The 21,433-nt window shown below is 44.0% G+C and overlaps 1 protein-coding gene across 8 annotated transcripts in view; it reads left to right on the top strand.

Moving 5' to 3' along the window:
* LOC130884656 (SLAIN motif-containing protein 1) overlaps positions 1–21,433 on the top strand; it is a 192,383-nt gene that overhangs the window by 143,738 nt on the left and 27,212 nt on the right. For 5 of the 8 annotated variants that reach the window (XR_009058103.1, XR_009058104.1, XR_009058105.1 and 2 more), the window contains one exon: positions 10,861–11,000. Coding sequence is in view for 3 of the 8 variants with exons in the window: in XM_057785822.1 (XP_057641805.1) it covers positions 10,958–11,000 (43 nt within the window). In the remaining 5 variants the exon portion in view is untranslated. Of the gene's footprint in view, positions 1–4,035; positions 4,722–10,860; positions 11,001–18,909; positions 19,007–21,433 lie in introns of those variants that run through there. The other 3 variants (XM_057785821.1, XM_057785820.1, XM_057785823.1) reach the window with 2 other exon arrangements.

The raw sequence follows: 21,433 nt of genomic DNA, 5'->3' as shown, positions 1-21,433 counted from the left end.
TGCTGGGATTAAAGGCGTGCGCCACCACCGCCCGGCACAATGGTTGAGTTTTAAGAGGAAAGCAAAGTGGCCATAGAGGAAACAATACTAAGAATTTAGTATTGGGATCGGGGAGCTGCATCCTCATTTTTTTGATTGAATGGATGCATTCATATCCATATCTCAAACTCCCCTTAATGCTTTCAGTTGGATCAAAGGAACCAGATGAAGTCACGTCTCTTGCTACTTGTCGCCTTACCTGAACTTATAGTTAAAACTACTCTGTGTTTGGGCACCTCCTACACTGCTGACTTTTATTTTCATCTTTATACTGGTCACACTGAGTCTATAGTTAGTTGTCTGGTGTCCTTGTTTTCCTCAGTAGATAAGGTCTCCGTGGAGACACTGTCTTACTCATATTTTAAAAATTATATAGTACTATGACCTAAACATAATAGACATGTAATAAGTATTTATTGAAAGGGGCTTTTAGAAGTATAGCTTGCCAAACAAACAGACAATTATTATCACTATTACTCTTACTATAAGCACTAGTGTATGACTTTATAGGGTATAATTACATGGCTGTTTGACATGAGTCTAAGTAGGAGTGTTGAGTGAGATTTAGACAAGCAACCCAAACACAGAGTATTATCAAAATATTTCTCTCTGTATGACCCCTTACTTTAAAACACAGCACATTTAATGTAGCAAGTGTTTTTCTAGTTCTATTTGGGTCATATGTGACATAATTGATTATCATGGGTCTGCAAGAAGCCTTCTTATCTTCCCATCTTGCTACTACATGATAAATGAGGCATATGCAAATAACTAATTAGGTTCTGATCTCAATTCCAGATGCAACTTGGGGAATTTATTTATTCATCATTTTTAAAGAAGTAATTCAGCGTTTCTCTGGCATGTGCTGGCCACCCCATAGGCACTGTGAATCCCATGGGCAGTGGGGCAGACAGCTTTCTGCCCTTTCCTTTGTGGGCAGCAGGCATTTCCTGTGAGAGGCAGGCTCACTGAACCCTTGACCTCTGATCAGCTTGAAAATACAGATGAAGATCCTCAGACTTCGTTTTACATTTTAGGTGAATTTTTATTTCTTGAGGGAATTGGGTCCATGGTGGTGAATTGATGCCCTGTAAAGAGGAGAGTCGCTGGGCCAGAAGAAACTATTGAGAAGCGCTGTTGTCTTCATGACTAAGGTTGGGCCGGTAACTGAACCTGGCTTGCTTGTAGAACTAGGATACCACAGGCAGGGTGTCTCTAGATTTTTAATTCTACTCATATGCTCAAGAAGATATTTCGCTGTTTATTCAGGATTATTATTGCTGTGATGGAGTACCAGGACCACCAGCAACTTGGGGAGGAAAGGGTTCATTTGGTTTATACTTCCACATTACTTATTGACTTGCTCAGTCTGCTTTCTTATAGAAACCAGGACAACCAGCCCTGGGGTGGCACCACCCACCTTGAGCTGGGCCCTCCCACACCAGTCAAGAAAATGCTTTGCAAGGCCTGTCCATGCCCAATCTTACAGAGGTATTTTCTCAGTTGACCCTCCCTCTTCTCCAATGGCCCTAGCTTGTATCAAATTGATATAAACTTGGCAACACATGCTCTGTGCAATTTTCTCGCTGGATAAGTGATTGAACTGATGATTGACAGCTGTAGGTACCATTAGAGTTACAGGTGACTGAATTAATTGTAGTTTTTTAAGAGTCACTTCAGTGACCTTGTGTGATTTTAAAGTGTGATGAGTAAGGACTACCGGAAAACATGCGTCTCTGCATCCGCTTTCGAGTTTGTGGTCTATGGAATGTTTCCCAGAAAGTTTTTAACGAGGCGTGCATTTTCATGTCGATATCTTCTCTGTAAACTCTGAAACCACCTTTTCATTTCATTTCAAATACTAAAAATAAGTTGTGCATCTATGGATGCAATATCTTTCAAAGCACACAGCTTGAAATTTGCATCAAAATAAAAAAAAATCAAGATTGCTTAATTAAAACCTTGACACCACCAACCTCTTCAATTACTTGTTAAGGAGGTAGGCACCCTGGGGACATCGACTGAAAAATCAGTGTGCATTTTGAGCGCCATTAGCATGTATACACGCATAGTTTTCTGAAGGGAAGAAAAGAGCTTCAGTAGGAAAATAAAAATAAACCTAACCTTTCTCCTGAGCATGAATTAGTTCATCTTTGAAAAGCAAGGGGAAACCAAGGCTGCAGAACCCACTGGACAATCCTCCCCCTCTTTTCTGTGCTTAAAATTTCCAGTAGGCTTTCCTGTAAACAATGAGAAATTTTTACAATAATTGTTACTTGAAAAACAGTTCTACAGCCCGACTTCTGGCTCCTGGGATGTGTTCTGTAGACCATAAAGGGCAAATGCGGGAAGGGAACTGTTTATTTCCCTGCTTCTTTGGAGTATATGAATTTTGCAGTAAAAAATGACTGCTTTTCTTCACTTGTTGTTCTTGTTGTCTTCTCTGTTATGGGCTGGCTCCCAATTTCTTTCACTGATGTGGAGCCCAGCGGCTCTTTGTTCTCATTGTGTCTGTCCTCTCCCTTTCTTTGTGTTTCAGGGATACTGCTGCCCGCATCTGCCACTGAGCATGCGGAGAAAAATCCTTCAATAGAGTCTTCACTTAGGAGTTTCGATAGTATTACTCCACTTCTCCAGGTTTTAGTAATAACCAACACACTAAAAAAGATAGAATGAAACTTGGAAAGGTGATGGGAGATACAGGTGGTTCAGGGGTCTGAAGGACAGCTGGGATTCCTGGGAAGGAAACTTCAGGGCACTTACCCTATGTCTAACTTATGCAGCTCCTGCCAGCCAACTTAAATCCAGAACACAAACACACAAGTTGAGAGATGTGGCTTGGCAAGTGAGAAGATACACACGAGCATTTCAGAGCAGTTAGGCACAGGGTCAAACTAAAAACCACTAGATGCAGCAGCCTAGCCATGCCACAGAGAAGCATGATACCTTCTCAGTGTCTCTGTGTGTACAGAGCCTGAGCGAGGCCCCTCACCAGACAGGATACTGTCTGAGGATGAGAACCAGCGGCGTGGATGGATTTTTCTCGAAACAGAATGTCAGGCTTCCCTTTGTTTTAAACACACAAAACGTCAAGTCAGCATTAACTGAACAAAACAGTTCAACCCGTCTGCTTAAAAGCATTTTTTGTTGTTGAAAATAAATAAAAAGCCTGGTTTCCAAGAAGTTTAAAAAAAAAAAAAAGCAGGTGATATCAGAGACTTCCCCTTTTTGCTCAGACATGTCTGGTTTTAATAGTGTAAATTATTTAACGGATGGAGCACTCTACAATTCTGCTATATTTCTCCCTCCACTGACTTGGTCGAAAAGCCAGCTTTTAGAACAGAGTGGAGCATACAGGGGATGCTCCAAGATTTTTTGTCTAATATGAAGGAGTATGAAGATGCAACTGTTGTTTAAAAGGGAAGGACTGGTGGAGATAGTTCAAATATGACTATTTTAGATAGGCTGAAGTAAACACCTGGCCCTCTTAGTGACAGGAATTTCTTACTTTCCCTCCTCATCCTTCCCTGTCCCACCATTTTGTTTTTATGCCCTTAGCTGCATCTTTTCTAAACCTTTCTACTCCAAGTCTGTTTTGGGAGTCTCAGCATCATGCTCCCTAGGCTTCTGTTTTCTGTAGGTTTTATTAGCTTGTGGAAGTGCGGTGAAGCCTCACAGTGCTCTTGTGAGAGGGTAAGCCATTGGTCCAGGGCACATTTCTCTTTGCTACAGGCACCTGCTGCGACTTCTTTAGATCCCGCCCTCAGTTCTGACCTGAAGTGGGGGCTCTCTCGCCTGAAGAGGGAGGAAGTGCGAGCGGCGGGAAGTTCAGGTCAGGTCCAATCAGGCACCTGAGGTTAGGTGGCGTGGGTGTCTGCGGATGCCCAGGGAGGGTCCCTACCGTAGGTCCCGCCCCCTCGACAAAGCCATCATCGCAGGCTCCGCCCCCCGAGCCCCGCCCCGCCCCGGGGGCCGCGGCTAAAACCCGGAGCCGCTAGAGCAGAGCCCGGTGCAGAGCTGCTCGGCTGCCGCTGCCTCGGCCCGAGGCTGGGCCCTGGTGCTGATGCTGGTAGGCAGCGCGAGCTGGGCCCGCGAAGCCTCCTCGCCGCGGCGCTCGGGGCTCCCGCGATGATGGCGGAGCAGGTGAAATGCGCCTCGCCGGGGACGGGCTCCGGCGCGGGCTCCGGGCCGGTGGTGAACGCCGAGCTGGAGGTGAAGAAGCTGCAGGAGCTGGTGCGCAAGCTGGAGAAGCAGAACGAGCAGCTGCGCAGCCGGGCGGCCAGTGCGGCAGCCGCCCCGCACCTGCTGCTGCTGCCGCCGCCGCCGCCCTCCGCACCGCCGCCAGCCGGGGCCTGCAGCCCGCTCACCCCGCACAGAGCCCCGGCTGGCACGACCTCCTCGGGCCCGGGGGCGCTGGGCCCCGCGTTCCCGGGCACCTACTGCTTGCCCAGCCCCGCGCCCTCTCTGCTCTGCAGCCTGCCGCCCGCAGACGCGCCCTTCGTCTACTCCAAGCCCGCGGCGGGCTTCTACGGCGGGGGTGGCAGCCCGGAACCGGGGACCGCGGGGACCCCGCCGGGGGAAGCCCCCACGCCGCCCTTGCCGCCTCCAACGCTGTTGGACGAGGTGGAGCCGCTGGACCTGGACAGCTTGGCCGCCTGGAGCGAGGAGGACGACTACACCTGGTATTGACTGCTGCGCCGCGGTCCCCCAAACCCAGAGTTCTGAGGCCCCGGACTCGGGGCGGGGCGTGGGAGGAAGGGGACCCAGCGGCCTAGCAGGTGCTAAGCCCTGAGCAGCTTTGCAGGAAGACAGAAACCTGTTTTCTGATAGCGCCTATTGGTCCGACTGGGGGCTGGGGAGGAACTGATCCCAGCCATCTGCCTTGTGTTCTGATCTTTGCTGATTACCGGGTCCCAAGCGCCTCGTTAGCCTTAACTGCACAACTCATGTCATCTTGTCATTCAGTCCTGCTCCTTTATCCCCGTGTGTGTGTGTGTGTGTGTGTGTGTGTGTGTGTGTGTGTGTGTGTGTGTGATGGGAAGGTTTGGCATCTGCCTTCCATTCAAACAAATGTTGGACAGGGTTGGTGTGCCGCCCTCCTTGGTAGCATCCGAAGCCACCTAGTGATGGGTGTCTTCTCAGACATCAGCTCTTGCAGTTGAGTTGCTGTTATGCATGCCCTCTTTCTGTGGTTTCACTGATAACCTCTCAGATACTGATTTGATTATTAAAAACGTGCTATCCTCCTATGTCAGGAGTGGTGTGGGAAGCGGAGACTTGTTGGGGAATGGAGTGAGCAGATGGAGGCACTACTTGTTCAAAAAAAAATGAACTTAGGGATTTTCATTAATTTTTTTTTTTTTTTTTGGTTTTTCGACGGGGTTTCTCTGTAGCTTTGGAGCCTGTCTTGGAACTCCCTTTGTAGACCAGGCTGGCCTCGAACTCACAGAGATCCACCTGCCTCTTTCTCCCGAGTGCTGGGATTAAAGGCGGATTTTCATTAATCTTAAAAATGAAACCAGATTGAAGAAAAGTGCTTGTGCTGGCTAGTTTTATGTCAACTTGACACAGACTAGAGTCATCAGAGAGGAGGGAGCCTCAATTAATAACATGCCTCTGTAAGTTCCTCTCTAATGATTGGGGGAAGGGAGCTGCCCGCTGTGGGTGGCGCCATTTCTGGGCTGGTGGTCCTGGGGTCTATAAGAAAGCAGGCTGAGCAAGCCATGAGGAACAAGCCAGTAAGCAGCACCCCTCCATGGCCTCTGCATCAGCTTCTGCCTCCAGGTTCCTGCCCTGCTTGAGTTCCTGTCCCGACTTCCTTTGATGAACTGTGATGTGGAAGTGTAAGCTAAGTACAGATCTTCCTCCCGGAGCTGCTGTTGGTCATGGTGTTTCGTCATAGCAACAGGAACCCTAACTAAGTGCTGTTAGTGAAGCCTTATCAAATTTTAGGAACTTTTAAGGTTGATAGTAAGGATGGTTATGCAATGGGAATTTGGTTAGCAGGGTGTCCGTGTTCCACGAATGAGGACTTTTTGGAGGGACTGGTATCCAGACCTGTGTTGTGCGTTTTTCTGCTGCTTGGCCCTGGAACACTTGCTTTTGTGGAGGACTTCTGCGCGTTTGCTTGCTTGTTAGGTGTACTCTAGGAGTGGTTGGAGGAGTGGAACTCGAGTTCTGCAGGGCAGCTGTGCAGCGTTTTTTCCGAATAGCAGGCAGGATGAAGAATTGTATCTTTCTTGTGTCCTGGGTGCTTTTATTTAAGAAAATCAGGTTTTGTCATCCTGTGCTCTTGTTAACACGATTGCATAGAAGGGACATGGGAGCTGGAGAATCTTACTGGTTTGGTATTAGGAACCACAATATTCTTTTTCTTTTACACTTGACACGGCAATAAAACTTTTTAGGTTTTAAACACATAATCTGTAATCGTTAATTACTTTGATTTGAGAATTTAAAAAATCTGTAATAAACCTTTCGTGGGCACATCTATCATCTGCCTCAGACTCTGCTTTTGGGAACTGTGTGAGCAGCCTGTGCTGCTCTGCTCTAACAGCTCAGCGTTCCCTGGAACTCTAAGCCATTCTTTCTAAACTACATTGTTTTTGTAAAGCCTAGATGTCTTCCAGCCTGAGTATAGTATTGACAGATGCTTTTGTAGTGGCTTTTGTTGCACTGATGCCTGTAAACTCTCATGCCAATTTCAAATCATTTGAGCTTTTGCTTTTCTTAATGATGATGTACATACAGTGGGAAGAAATTTTACAATTTTGATAGAAATACAAAGGAGCAATACTTTAAAAATATGGCATAATGAAAAATCTATTATTAATACTATTGGTATTATTTTGCCTTTCTTGAGATAAGGCCTCACATTGTAGCCCAGGCTGGCCCTGGAGTTCATGCTTTACTGCTTTAACTTTTTGAGTGCTGGGATGGCAGGCATGAGACTCCATAACGGGCTCTCGAGTTCATTATAGTATTGGTGTTTACCTGGCTACATATAGTACATATGCCAAATATAGTTTTATATTTATATTTGCTTCTTCTTTTTTTTTTTTTTGGTTTTTCGAGACAGGGTTTCTCTGTAGTTTTGGAGCCTGTCCTGGAACTAGCTCTTGTAGACCAGGCTGGTCTCGAACTCACAGAGATCCGCCTGCCTCTGCCTCCCGAGTGCTGGGATTAAAGGCGTGCGCCACCACCGCCCGGCTTATTTGCTTCTTTTGAATGGGCTTTTACCACAGTTATCCAACTATTAGGATATGGTTGGCTAGCTTTTTTACTCTGTTCTGTCTCTTAAAAAATCCAAAGAACATAGAAATAAATTTCTAAAAGAGCTATTTAGTGGAACCAGCATATTAGTCTAGTCCTCACTGTGACTTGAAAAAAAATCTAAATTAAAGGAAATTTAACTGTAGTCATCAAATATGTTGGTAAATAATAAGAATTAGCCCTTCATTGCTTCCGGTGACATATGATGCACTCTTCATGGAGTCCCTTCCTTCAACAGGAGGAGATCCAGGCGGAGAAACGGGGGGATCATTAATCCTAGCTGGATGCCTTTAAAGAGTTTCAGGTGATCTGATTTACAGATTTTCAAAAACATTTTATACATTACTTTTGTGTTGAAACATTTTAAACCTTTTTTTTAATGGAAAAGTAGCCATCAAGACTTCCTTTAAAGAATTTAAACCACCTGCTAATGTTCTGAGAGTACTTCCTGCATCCCTGTGGACCCTTCGTGCCCGCCCCCCAGTGCCACAGTAGCGTGCCTTTCTTTGGATTCCGTTAGGTTTGTGGCATGCCTCATTTTTATTTCTTAGGTACACTAAGGAACAGCTGGAGTGGGTACATATAGTTTACATTGAAGTTCTCTGTCAGGCACTTGGTTTGCAAATCTCTTCTCCAAACACATGGTCTGAGTTTTCCAAGGGAAAAGATTTTATTTTTGGTCAGGCCCAGTGGTTGGTACTGGTCATTCTTCCGGATCAATCATGATGTCAGTCTTAGGAACTACAGAGAAGGGATGTTTGCCAACCTTGGTACACAGACTTTTACCTAGGGCTTCTAACAAAGGTTTTTCCTTTTCAGTTTATCTTTCTTGGTTAACTGTGGGCGTTGTATGGCGTTTGGAGCTCACAGTTTTGTGAATGACCATCCTTATCCCTGCATCATTTGTTCAGAAGACCATCCTTCGTTGACTTCTTTGCACTGTGAAATTTCATATTCTATAGTTGATTTCATTTGGGGACTGTGTTTTTCTCATTGCTGTATATACCTTTGTGCCACACTGATCTGTCTTCATTACTGTTGCTCTGTCCCGATTCATCTGGTTGTGAGACCACTCTAGCTTCGCTGCCTTTAATAGTTGTTTGGCTATTGAAGGGTCTTCCCATTTCCGTGTGAATTTTAGAAACACACACAACACACACACACACACACACACTGCTAGGGTTTCTATTGGAATTTTGTTAATTATAAAGATAACATTAAGGACAACCTAAACCTTAATAGTTTTCAGCCTTTGAACCACAAACCTGGTATATCTCTCCATTAACTTATGTCTTTAATCTCTTTCAGAATGGTTTTGTGGTTTCTACTGTATAACCGTTGTACATGTTTTTCTTAGGTTTGTATATGTGCTTGACAGTTTTCAAAATGCTTCTGGAGACGGAAAGGGGCGAATGTTTAAGCATCAGTATTTTGTTGCTGATGCGTACAGATCCGCACAACAAAGTACATTGACCCAGCATCCTACAGACATTGCTACTAGACTCACTAGTCTTAAGTAGATGGTGTTATCTGTGAAGAAAGACAAGCGTACTTCTGCTCAGTCCAAATATCCCTAGTCCGTTCCCTAGTTGAAGTAGTAGGACCTCTGTAGAATGTTCACTAGCAATGAGCCGGTGTCCTGACCTTGCTCTCCCAGAGTGTTCATCTTTAAATAGCTCTTCAGTTGGGTTGAGGGTGTTTCATCAGCTTCCAGTTTTACTGAAGTTTTTTTTTTTTTTATGGCTATCAAATGCTTTTTTCCTTTGTCTATTGAGATCATCACATGCTTTTTTCCATTTTAGTTAAAATAGGAAGTTACATTGATGTCTTAATGTTAAACTAAGCTTTCATTTCTGGAATAAACTCCATGTGGTAAAGATGAAATGTCTCTGTATGAGACTTGGTTTGCTAAAATATTTAGACTGCATCAGCTTGTGAGTGATTGTGGTCATTAGAGATTTTCCCCCTCCTTGTAATGCCTGTGTCTGGCTATAGAGGCCATAAAAGCACTGTCCACATGAAATACATCAGGATGTTGCCCGTCCTATATGGAAGAGTTATGAAGGATTGGTATCATGTTCAGCTATTTGGTAGAATTCAACAATCAGCTTTTTTAACATGGGTTTTCTTTTTAATTTTAAATTATAATTTTTACTTTTTAGGTTTTCTCTACATATCCATTTAGGTTAATTTTCTATTCCTGAATTGGCTTAGATTGGTGTGGATTGTATCTGAGCCTTGGGTATGAACAAGGCTCTGGGCAAGGCGGGGAAGTGGAATTACCTTGATTGATTTAGCCCAGAAGATCTTAAGCGTGTTCTTGACACCAGAGAGGTCATCATTGCCTGGGAACTTGTTAGACATTTAGATTCCTTGAACTTATCCCGAACCTACCGAATTTGAAAACAGAAGCTGCTGTATGATCAAGCAAAATCGTGTTTGAAGCACCAAAGATTAAAAACAAGTGACCAGCCTGAACTTTACTTGGACCAGGGAGCAGTACCTGGTACTAGACACAGCCGGAGTCTCTAGGCAAGGAATGGGGGTGGGGAATATTACCTACCTGTGTTAATGAAGTACAGAGGAGGCACAAGGAGTATGAAGTAGTGGACCACTGGATGCTTAGTGGATACAGGACTGTGGGCTGCACTCCAAGGAAAGTATGATGTATTGCAGTTACCGTGAAATTAACTAGGTATTTTCATCTGTAACAGGAGTCAGCAGAAGAGAAAATCAGCCTCACTGCCTGCGTTGTATGGCTGGAAAGATAGCTTTTTACATTTTTAAGTGATGGAATATTCAAAAGAATGTGAGAATCACTGCGTGTAAGCTTTTGTTTGTTCTGAGACAAGGTCTCACTATGTAGCTGTAGCATTCTGGAACTCACTTTAAAGATCATGTCAGCCTGAAGGTCCAGATCTGCCTGCCTCTGCTTCCCCGATGCTGGGATTAAAGTGTACAGGGATGACGTCATGCTTCTTGAGTGAATTCTGCCTGCAGTGCTTGTGGGCTACAACAGCAGAGTTGAGTTGTTGCAGCAGAGGTTGAACGTCAAAGCCCAGGATCAGTGCCAGCTAGTCCCTCACAGTCTCTGAGCTATTAGAATGAGTTGCCAAAGGAGACGACATCTTCCACCTTTGTGGGCCACTGACACCACTCTAACAGGTGGCCGTCCTGTCGTCTCGTGTCTCAGGAATATATGTTCATTAGAATCAGAGCAACTTGGAAGGATTCTGTTAGAGACGAGAGAGATGGCATTAATTTCTAGACATGTCAAGCGAGTTTAGCTCCGGTTAAGAGAAGCTTCTGCTACTAAAGGGGGGATTTTTAGTTTCGTTGTTAAGCAAATCTCAGCAGGCATTGGAAAATGACCTATTCTATTTGGGGATATTTGCCTGTTAAAAATGACTCTCGGGACTTTGAAGCCCTCAAACGCGGTTCCGTCTCCATGGGAACTGTTCAGTACATGCCGTTTCCGCCAGAATAGAGGTTTCTCTCTAACCTATGGCGTACCTATAATGCAGATTCCTCTCTCTCTCTTTTTTTAAGGTTATATATTGGCTCTTCAAAGGTATTCCCTTCACCAGAGAAATCCCTGAGCCCTTTGCAGTGGTGTAGACATATCCTAGATAACCCAACTCCTGAGATGGAAGCAGCCAGACGCTCCCTCCGCTTCAGACTGGAGCAAGGTACTGTGCTTTCTTTCTCTGGTTTCCTCCTCTGTCTTGGTTTTGTTTCTGGTTTGGGAGTAGACTTCAGGTGAAGAACCCTTGCCCTGAAGTGCAGGCTGTTGTAGCATGCAACCCCCCTATCCTGTACTACGCACAAGAATTCCTCAGTGTGGACTCTAATGACTTTCGGGACTACTTGTAGCCAGATTTTTGGCTTATCATATGGAGCACATTTGTGTTTGTGTGCGTGTTTCAAAAACATGTCAGTAAAGGAAATGGATCTGTCGTCACTTTCCTACATTGGGATTTAGGGTCTGTGGCTCAATTCTACGTCGAAACTGGGAGTCTTTTGAGACCACAGGACTAACCTCGTGGAGGGCCGCTTCATGTAATGCCTCCCTGCTTAGCTGGATGCATAATTGGAAGTGCTAAGCTCCATGAACTAGGAACTAGTCCTAGTAATGTATGTAACGTTAGTTAACTGATAGACACCTTCAGATGTGGAAGTGTTAGTGCATGCACACACACACACACACACAGCAGAGAGAGAGAGACAGATACACTGACAGAGACAGATGGTGGAGACAGAGACAGCAGAGAGAGATGGATGGAGAGCCGTAGAAGAACCACTAAGGAAAGGAGTAGTTTGTAGTTCCTTACCTTTCCTGCGTGTTCACTAACTCAAGGCTGTGATCGGTTGGACTTTTGCCCTGTTCTTTAACCTCCCAGTGTCTGTTCATTATCTGGGAACTCTTTCTGCCCATGCACCCACTGCATCTCAAATCCTGTCTGACCTTGACATCACAGGCCCTGCCCCTCTCCAGGGCAAAGAATGGGTGCCTGTGAGGGATGGGCAGAGGGGATCTGCATGGTGGGATCAGGACCAGTGCTTAGGCACCCTGAAGTGTAGACACTGCTTCTCAAGCTCCTCAAGGATATAGGATGGATATGAGATACCTGAGTGGAAGACCAGCGTAGATAGAGTGTTCACCTCTTAGCTCCACGAAACTCATTCATGTCGACCTGATGTGAGTCAGTCACTTGCATTTTACTCTCCTGTAGAGGTGAAAAGGGTGAAGTTGAATGATTTAAGAGGATTGCTAAGCCAGAAGGGTATTGGGGGACAGGGTCAGAGTTGGGGTCTTTCTGACATCAGAGATCCAATCCTTAACAGCACATAGATTGTGTACTGCTTGCTGTATTGGCTGGGTATAAGTTACTGTCAGCAGAAATCTAGCTTAAATATTCGGGGAACATGGAATTAGGCACATGCTTCATGAACATTTTTTAGCTATTGATTTATGGGTAGCATGTGGAAGAGGGTCATAGGAACAAGAATGTACTGGAATAAACACTGGGCATTAGTGGTGTGGTACCCTGATGTCCAAAGAATCCTTTGTCAGTTCTGCTTCTGCGCAACACTGACTCTCAACAAGCCAGCTAGTCCCGCTGAGTCTCACTGTCTTACTCAAGTGGTCCATGACCTATGATCTTACTGTGTGGATATGTTGTGGTATGAATGAGTCTCACCTTCTTACTCAAATGGTCCATACCTATGGTCTTACTGTGTGGATATGTTGTGGTATGAATGAGTCTCACCTTCTTGCTCAAGTGGTCCATGACCTATGATCTTACTGTGTGGATATGTTGAGGTATGAATGTGGCTTAATCATTTGAAGCAAAGTCAAATGAGATTCAAGAATTATAATATTTTAACTTGGAGATCAATCAGTGTTTTTCTGCAGAGGATCATGAAGGAGCTGTCTTAAGTTTTCAGCCTCCACACTCTGTGGTGTCTGCAGCCTGAAAGCAGCGGCAGATTTAAGATTAAGTGACCAGAGCCCTGTCCCAATGACACTTCATTTATGGACACAGATCAGAATTTTAAGAGATTTTCTTTTCTGTCATGAGATATCCCCCTCCTCTTAAATGTAAAAACAGTTCATAGCTGATATCACAGAAACAGAAGGCAGCTGGGTGTGGCCCACCACAGTCCCTGCTTCAGGTGACCGCCACAAAAGTTAGGCTGATGGGTTGAGTTTTGAGAAAGAGAAGAAACTTTTAGTAAACTTAATACAAATCTCATTAATATTTTTGACCAGGTGTCTGATTATCTAATTTTGTCTTTATTGGCAGATGTGAAGTCATGAGGACACACAATGAAATGATATATTTTTATCTGTGCTTGAGTTCATTTGAATTTTATAGCAAACATTTTAGGTAGAGAACTAAGTTTTCAAAACTAAAATCAGTACCTGACTAAATTTGTATATCAACCTGTAAACTTTTGTTGTGAAGTTAAATGTTTTTGTTTCAAAGATTTATAATTCCATTGTAAGATAACTTGTCAGTTTGGGCTGCGGATCTGGGGTGGGGTGGAAGCATAGAGCCCTCTGGTAGCATGCTGTCTGGCATGCATCAGCACCTTGGATCCTACCTCTGCATTATGTCAAATATAAGTTAATGAAGCACGATTAATAAAAACTCAGAGGTAGAAGTTGGGGTTCAATCTGAAGTTCAGAAAAGCTTAATGGGTAGTCACTACCTCAGTCCGAAGTGGAGATCCTGTCTCTAAGAATCTCAGAATGAGTCTGTGAGCTGTCCCCTCCCATCTTATATTGCTCTCTAGGGCTGGGTTTAAAGGTGTGCACCACTGGGATTAAAGACAGGCACCTCCTGGTTTCTATGGCAAACTAGTGTGGCTACTGGGATTAAAGGTGTGTGTTACCACTGCCTGGTTTGTAAGACTGATCAGTGGGGCTATTTCACTCTCTGATCTTCAGGCAAGCTTTATTTATTAAAGTACAAGTGAAGCTGGGTGTTGTGGCACATACCTTTAATCCCAGCACTTGGGAGGCAGAACTCTGTGAGTTCGAGGCCAGCCTGGTCTACAAGAGCTAGTTCCAGAATAGGCTCCAAAGCTATAAAGAAGCCCTATCTTGAAAAACAAAACAAAACAACAGAACAAATAATGCAAATGTTTATTGGATGGTCATTTTAAAAAGAGCATATGCTTTATAAAATCTCTTCATCTTGAAAAATATTAATCATATGAGTAGTTTCAGAAAAAATAGCTTTAAAAATTGCCTCATACTTTTCCTGTTTAGTTGATTTCCCAGATGCATTATTTAACAGAAACTGTTTGTTTTTCTGCTTATGCTATTTAAAATTCATTTGTTAGATGACTGTAGAGTTACATTATCATTTTAAGTTTTTTTTTGAATTTCATACATGAATACTATAGTTACATCATTTCCATGGCTTCCTCTTTCTGCTCAGCTCTTGTGTTCCCCTACTGCTTCTCAAATTTATGACCTTTTCTTCTTAACTGTTCTTACACACACATCCTCTCTCTGTGTCTTACATGGGCTTTTGGTTTTGGCTTGTGAGATTTAATTTTTCAACCCCCCTCTTTTTGTTTTCTTGGGATAGCTTTCCAATCTGGCTTTTTGTCAGTTATAGGATGCATGACTATTTTTATGGTAGGAATGCTTCTATCTAGGCGTTGCAATATTTCGTCATCCTTTGTGTCCCACCTTGTCTTTTAGTCAGCTGCTAAAGATGCTGAGCTAGTTTCCTTAGCCTTTGTAATTAGTTTTTTCCAGACCCTGAGGGTAGACCCTGAGCCCAAGGGGTTTGATTTCTTGCTCCTGGCTGCTCCCTCTGTCCTGTTTAGCACCAGGCCTCTGTTGCCTTGATGGCTGTCATGGTGTACTATTTCTCTGTTTTAGTCCCAACGTTCTCCCGGCCTCTCCTCAGTGGCCTCAGATGTCAGGTCCCTCTTCCAGATCCCCCGCTATTGTTGGATTGCCCCTGGAAGGAGGAAGGACAAGAGAGTAGACACAAGGGAAGTTTGAGAACTCGTGCGACCGGAGATGGCATTGCTCACCTACCCAGCTGCTGGGCTGCGCATGGGGTCCTGAGTTAGGTGTCTCCTAGAGGACTTAAAAGGCTCATTCCGTTCATGTCACCTCTGGGACTGCTGTTGGAGGCACGATATTGCTGTCTTCTTTCTCAATTTTTACTTATGTTCCTACTGCTTAAAAGATCATAGGTGTTTTAGAATGCTGTCCTGTGTTTGGGGCATTTTGAACTTAGTCATTAATGTCGTGGTTTTGCTTGTCCCGTGTCGCTTTGAGCCTGGAAACGTTAGCTGTACAAACACTTCTTGCCTTAGTTCTTTATAAGCTCTCTGCCCCTCTCATTTTCTCTGTTTGTTCTTGGTATTCCTGATGGCTGGGTATGCAATCTCTAGATGGATGTCGAAAATTTCTGTGTTTTATATATGCTTTATGACATCCTGGATTTTCTTTATATTTTTTTTCTCACGCATTTTAATGACTCATCTTGCAAGTTGTTGCCTTGTGTTTAAGTACCTCCCACGTGTCTGGCCCCGTTGTGGCCTCTTCCTTTCGCTTGTGTAAGGTGTCCTCGTTTGTGTTTGGTACCTATTGAATTTCTGTTGGAGTGTTTTTTTTGTTTTTTCTTTTTCAGATAGTAAATCTGTGTTTGTTAAAATGAAGGGAGCAGGAGTTGGCTGTGCTGAGGGGAAGCTGGGGGGGTTGAATGTTTTCCTGTGTGTTCGGAACTTACAAGCTACTATGTCCCTTGCACCGACTATTCCAGACCCTTCCAGCTTCTTCATGACTTCCCTCACTGTGGGTTCATAATACAGAGTGCTGGAGTCCCATCTGCCACCTCGCCTTGATCTGTCTTTGCGGTGCTATGACCCTCTAGTCAGGCGTCCTCACTCTCAGTCTTGCCTGGGATCTAAAGCTTTCCTTGCTGCCCTGACATGGTTTTGTAAGAAAATTAGGGTTTTCTACTTAATCTTTCCTTTTGAAAAATTACTAGTCTCTAAGTAAAGGACATTATTATTTTTGTCAGTGATAGTAGAGATGAAAAATTAGCCTTATGGCTCTATGTTCCTCACAGTGCAAACACTGGAGTCATGTGTGTTCTCCATATTTAAAGTTCCGTTAGCTCTAAAGCAGCCATTTTCTTTTTGTGTGGGTTTCATTTCAAATGGCAGGTGTCATTGTGCACTTTATCTGAGACTTGTGTGGTTTACAAAGTCAGTTGTATCATGTCCGTCACAAAACAGACAGACAGAAGCTTGTACTTACTTTCTTCTTCCTGTTATCCTGGCACTTCCAACAAAGGGCTGCTTCTTAGAGAGCAGACATTTTAGACAGTTGGCCTCTCGTTTTTGACCTTGCTGCTTTTGGAGAGAAAGGTACTTAAAACTTAAAGACTTAATTCATGAGAAAGTGTGGAGAGGGCGTGGCCAGGAGGTGACTGAGGATATCTGGTCAACAGGCCTTTCTCCCTTTCTCCTTCCCTCGGTTTGACCTTTTTTGCCCTAGGCTTCTTGGTCCTATACTTAGCTGTGGTGACAGGCAGCTCTCCTGGTAAGGAGGAAAGCACCGCAGGGATGTGTCTCCAGAGGCTTTATCATGGTCTGTCCCCACTCACTTGATATTTTTCCTTCTCGAGACATGTTCTTTCTGTGTGGCCTGGGTTGACCTGGAATTCACTCCATAACCGAGCTGCCCTTGAGCTGGCCTCCTGCTTCAGCTGTCCATCCATGCTGAGCCTGCAGGCCTGAGCTGCACACCTGCGTGGTTTCAGTAGGCACATTTGGCTGCCTTTCTTCCAGGATTCTCTTCAGGTTTACTGCCTCTGGGCTCCTTCAGATTCTAACTTAAGCATCTTCCTACAACACACCCTTGACTTTACGGCTGGAGATCACAAAGCATGGAAAACTGTGCATGAGTGTTTATGAAAAATTTCTAGGCTCTGGTTTGAAGCTATGAGAATAAACTAAAAATCTAGGACTTTTGAAGAAAATGAGAGAGAGGAAGGGTATTTTGTAAGGTGTTTTAGGAAGATAGTGATGACATCATCGCTGCCTTAAATATTTTGTTGGAATAATGTTGAAGGTAAAATAATTACTATCCTTTTCCAGTATCTCAAATTTCTAGTCTAGTAGTATAAAGTTAATTGAAAATATCAGCCTAGAGTGATGTTTGTTTTTTTTCGGAGCATGATCTCACTGTGGTCTCAGAGAAATATGGTGCTTGTGTCCCTGGATGAAGGTGGGCCGAGAAATGTTTGTTCTCCATTCACAGGAACTCCGTTTTGTTCATTCTTACGTCCATGTCTTTTCTGAGTAGATCAAGGATCTGTACCTCAATTTTCTCTTGGATTACCAATGCTTAATACAGCGTTTAGCATGTTCAAGTGTTGGCTCCTTGGTTTTCTAATTGTCTGATTTGATGCATTTAGTTTTCTTAGACGCACAGAAGAAACAGTTTTTTTTTTGAACATTTGGTGTTGTCAATGACATTCTGCTAATCAAGACAAAAGCCCACAAGTCATATGGCCGTGCTCATTAAATGGTAGCTGTGTGGCTGGACGGGGTTTAAATCTGTCTCGTTCACTGCTGTAGCCTCCTTGCTCACTAGAGTAGCTGCTATTGCGTGGTAGGCGTTGAGCGCTAATTACTGAATGGGTGGGTACGGTGGGGGAGTTTTTACCGTGATTAGGCTCAGTGTCCTCCGTGCCTCAGCCTTATTCGCTTCTAGTGAGTTTCCAGCATCTCACGTGCTAGGAAGGAACACCGAAAGACATCACAGGACTAGTAGAACGAGTTCAGGGGCGCTGGATGTGAATTAACTCTGTAACCTGTGAAGTGATGTGAACACACAGACGTTTCTGCTGTGCGGGTCTTCATTTGTCAGGACTTGAAGCTAGCACACAGGATTCCTCTTTGTGTGGTTGCCTGTGCTTCATAGAAGAGGTGTCATTCCCTTCTGAGGGGTGGGGTCTGTGTATTTCACACATAAGCATCATTATTTGAGTTCGGGTTTTTAATCTGAAGGGTTTTAGAGGGATAGTTTGTTTAAACATAGTGGAAAATTCAAAGGTCTTCTTAGTCTCTCCCTTCTCTTCTGATTCTTCTTAGGACTATAGGTACAAGCTGAGCATCCCTAACCTGAAAATGGTTATGAAGTACTCTAAAATTGGGGGGAGATTTTTGAAAGCCAACAAAATGTTGCAAGTAGAAAATTTCACACTATGCATTTTATTTCAGGCATGAAATTCTTCACAGTACTGTATATGACCAACTTTAGTCTGCTGTGTACAAAGTGTGTATGAAACAAATGAATTTTGTATTTAGACTTGGGTCCTTCCTATCACTAAGATCTTCCATGAATTAAAGAAAAATATTCAGGTCCCATGCATTTCAGTAAGGACAATTCAACCCATTTTGGAAAGGCTTTTCTGTCTCCCACCCTTTTAAATGCAAATTGCAAAACCACAAGGAGCTCTGATAGTCAGGGTCCACTCACTTGATAGCCCAAATTGGAATAATGATAATGTAGAGGTTTTGATAAATCCATGTCGCGAGGCTGGGATGTTGACCAAATAATGATCAAAAAGCTTATCTAAGTAATTCGAAGCACCCAGTATGTGGCTCACTTAATTTGGGTCCAGTTAATAAAAGCTTATCTGACTTAAGGTGCTCGGATGTCCAGCTGAATCAGGACAGGTCACATCTGAGGCGTGTGAGTGTCGTTTTCACAGACAGTGCAGTCCGCACGCACAGTTATCGTCCTTGGTTGTGTTTTGCCGCGACCATATCTCATTTCCCTTAGTGTCATAGGCTGAGAAATGTAGAGAGACACTGGCCTCTGTTGGGCTTCTCCTTACATCTTTGTGTGAGGCTTACCTCCCTTCTTTCCTCAGTTGTTCCGATGCTGTGTTAATTCCTGAGTTTACTCAGACAAGCAGAGCCTTTGATGTGACCCAGTGATCTGAAGATGGCCTTTTCATTTGTAGAAGCCACACAGATTGAACCGAGCCACTACGAGCTTATCAAGTATCTGTCTCCTGGAACCTGTCCCGCGTCTCCTCGCATGGCCCAGATGTTATCCTTGCCAGCTCGTGTTTCAGCTCTCGAGGTGCTCTGTCATTTTTGGAGCACCAAATTAAAACTTAGCAAGTAGAGTTCATTTTAGGTAAGCTTCCCAAAAAGATTCTTTCTTGTAGAAAAAAAAATAATTTGGAATCATGCGAAGCATTTTGTACAGAGCAGGGTCTCCCGGCATTTGCGTATTTCTGTGTGCTGATAATTGAAGACACATTGGCCCAGCTGTGGGGTTCCATCATGTGCTTGCTCTGCTGCTATGTTCAAAATAGCCTCCATGCTTGCGTGTCAGCTCGGGCCATGATTTAGTACAGTAAGTTATACGTTACCTAGGACTGGGCCTCTCGTCAATCTGCCATTTCAACCCATTCTAGCCAGCAACCTGGATACACTTGCCAAATATCCTTAGACAACCCTACTTTCTTTTTTTTTTAGGCAACTATATGTGTGTTTATGTGGTATTAATTTTGTCTTGCCTTTCCACCAAGGTTAGAAAGATATTTATTAACAAGAAACTTATGGTAGTGCAAAGTAGTTATTGCAGTGAAATTATTATTGAGCTTCTATTTTATTACTCATAAAGAAAAATAAAATCAATAGTTTCACCAAAGCAGTGTGTGTGCATGTGTATGGGCGTGTGTGTATATGTGTGCATTTGTGTGTGTGTGCGTGTGTATGTGTGTATGTTTGCATGTGCATGTGTGCATGTGTGTATGTGTGTGCGCGTGTGTGTGTATTAGGGGTTGAACCTACACCTGGTGTGTACTAAGCTTGTGCTGCATGTGGTTTCTGTGTCCAAGTCCCCCACATATTTTTCCCTACTTTAATGCTACTATGATGGTTATATTTGATTACATATGGATGAAGTTAGCTGTGGTAGATAGTCTTACCCTATTCCTGGGGCTTCTGGAATGTGCGGTTACGCTTAAGAGTTTCTAGGTTCTTCCTTTAGGAAATGCTAGAGCTTGATTGGTGCTACTAGCTGCAGGCATGGTGCTGTGGGCTGACTGCCAGAGAAGCTCAGTGCCTGGCCTTTGAACTTGCCAAACTTATTCAAGGGACAGATGATGCAGGTAGATAACAATGGCTCTTGTTCTATCTCTTCTTCCTCAAAGCATTATGAATGGGGCCACTGAGATGGCGCAGGTGGCAAAGGTGCCTGAAGACTTGAGTTCAGTCCCTGGATTCAAGTGGTGGGAAGAAAGAGCCAGTTCCTGTATGTTTTCTTCCTGATCTCCACATGTGCACTGTGGCCTGTGACCTCTTCCCAAATACTGGTCAATAAGATGAATGGAATTAAACTTGATTTTTACAAAGCCAGCACAGCGAGGCTAGTAGAAGACCTGAGCCTCAGGGATTGCCAGGGATGGCTTCCTGAAGATGTGACCTGCGAGAAGGGATGTGAGACTCCACGGGGTCTTCAGCAGCTGCTCTAGAGGCTCAGGTCAGGGTGACAGCATGTCCCAGGAGTCTGGACAGACGGAGAAAGGCCTAACCCAGATGTGCAGTGTGAGCTTAATTGGCAGGGCATAGTGATTGTGGTTAATGTGGTGGCAGGAAACAACCGGGAGAAAATCCCGAAAGCCCAGCACAATCGCTGATTTATTTAGAGCCACTTATTACGTTTTTGCCTTTAGTGTAGTCAGTTTCCAAGAGTGAAATGAGGAAACACAACCTCCACCTTGGTTTTGAAATTCTTTTCTTGTTCAGATATTTGAGTATGTCTGTGAGCATTTCTAAAGGCTTGTTGAGAGATAACAGAATCACTAAGGGTCTCTGTACTGGAGGGTATCGTGTATAGAGATGAAAGACTTCCTGTCCCAGTGGCCTTGGGTATAGATCAAAATGCTATGATCTGGATAAATGTTTTGGCAATTTGTGGCATAATAAAAGGTATTAAAAGAGATGATAATATCTACAAGTATTAAAAGAGCTAATAATACCACTTGTGTCTTTTCTCAGATGAGGCTCTCACTGGTAATAACGGCCATGTGGTTGGTCTCCTCTGTGTGGCTTGAGTGGAGGCCCAGCTTCTCATTAGGCTGGCCTTGCCTTCCTTTTCCTTCTAGAACTCTGACCATGAACAAAATTGTTTGAGTCAAGATGTTTCAGTCACTTTGGTACCCTGTTTTGAGGAAATTATTTTTATTAGAACGTGGTATCGAGAACTGATTTCTGTCTTAGTTGTTGTTTTATTGCTATGAAGAGACACCAGGACCATGGCAACTCTTAAAAGAAAGCATCTCATTAGTCTTGTTTACAGTTCCAGAGGTTTAGTCCATCGTCATCACAGTGAGGAGCTTGATAGCAAACAGGCAGACATGGAGAAGTAGCTGAGAGCTGTACATCTGGATTCGAAGTCAGCATGAAGAGAGAGAGCGCCTGAAACTGCTTTGACCATTAGAAACCTCAAAGTCCCCCTATGACACACTTCCTCTTACAAGGCCAGACCTACTCCAACATGGTCATATTCCCAATCCTTCTCAAGTAGTGCCACTCCCTGAAATCTAAGCCTCCA

Source organism: Chionomys nivalis, chromosome 12, assembly GCF_950005125.1.
Source record: "Chionomys nivalis chromosome 12, mChiNiv1.1, whole genome shotgun sequence".
Classification (NCBI taxonomy): Eukaryota; Metazoa; Chordata; class Mammalia; order Rodentia; family Cricetidae; genus Chionomys; species Chionomys nivalis.
This window is presented reverse-complemented; position numbering and strand designations above follow the sequence as displayed.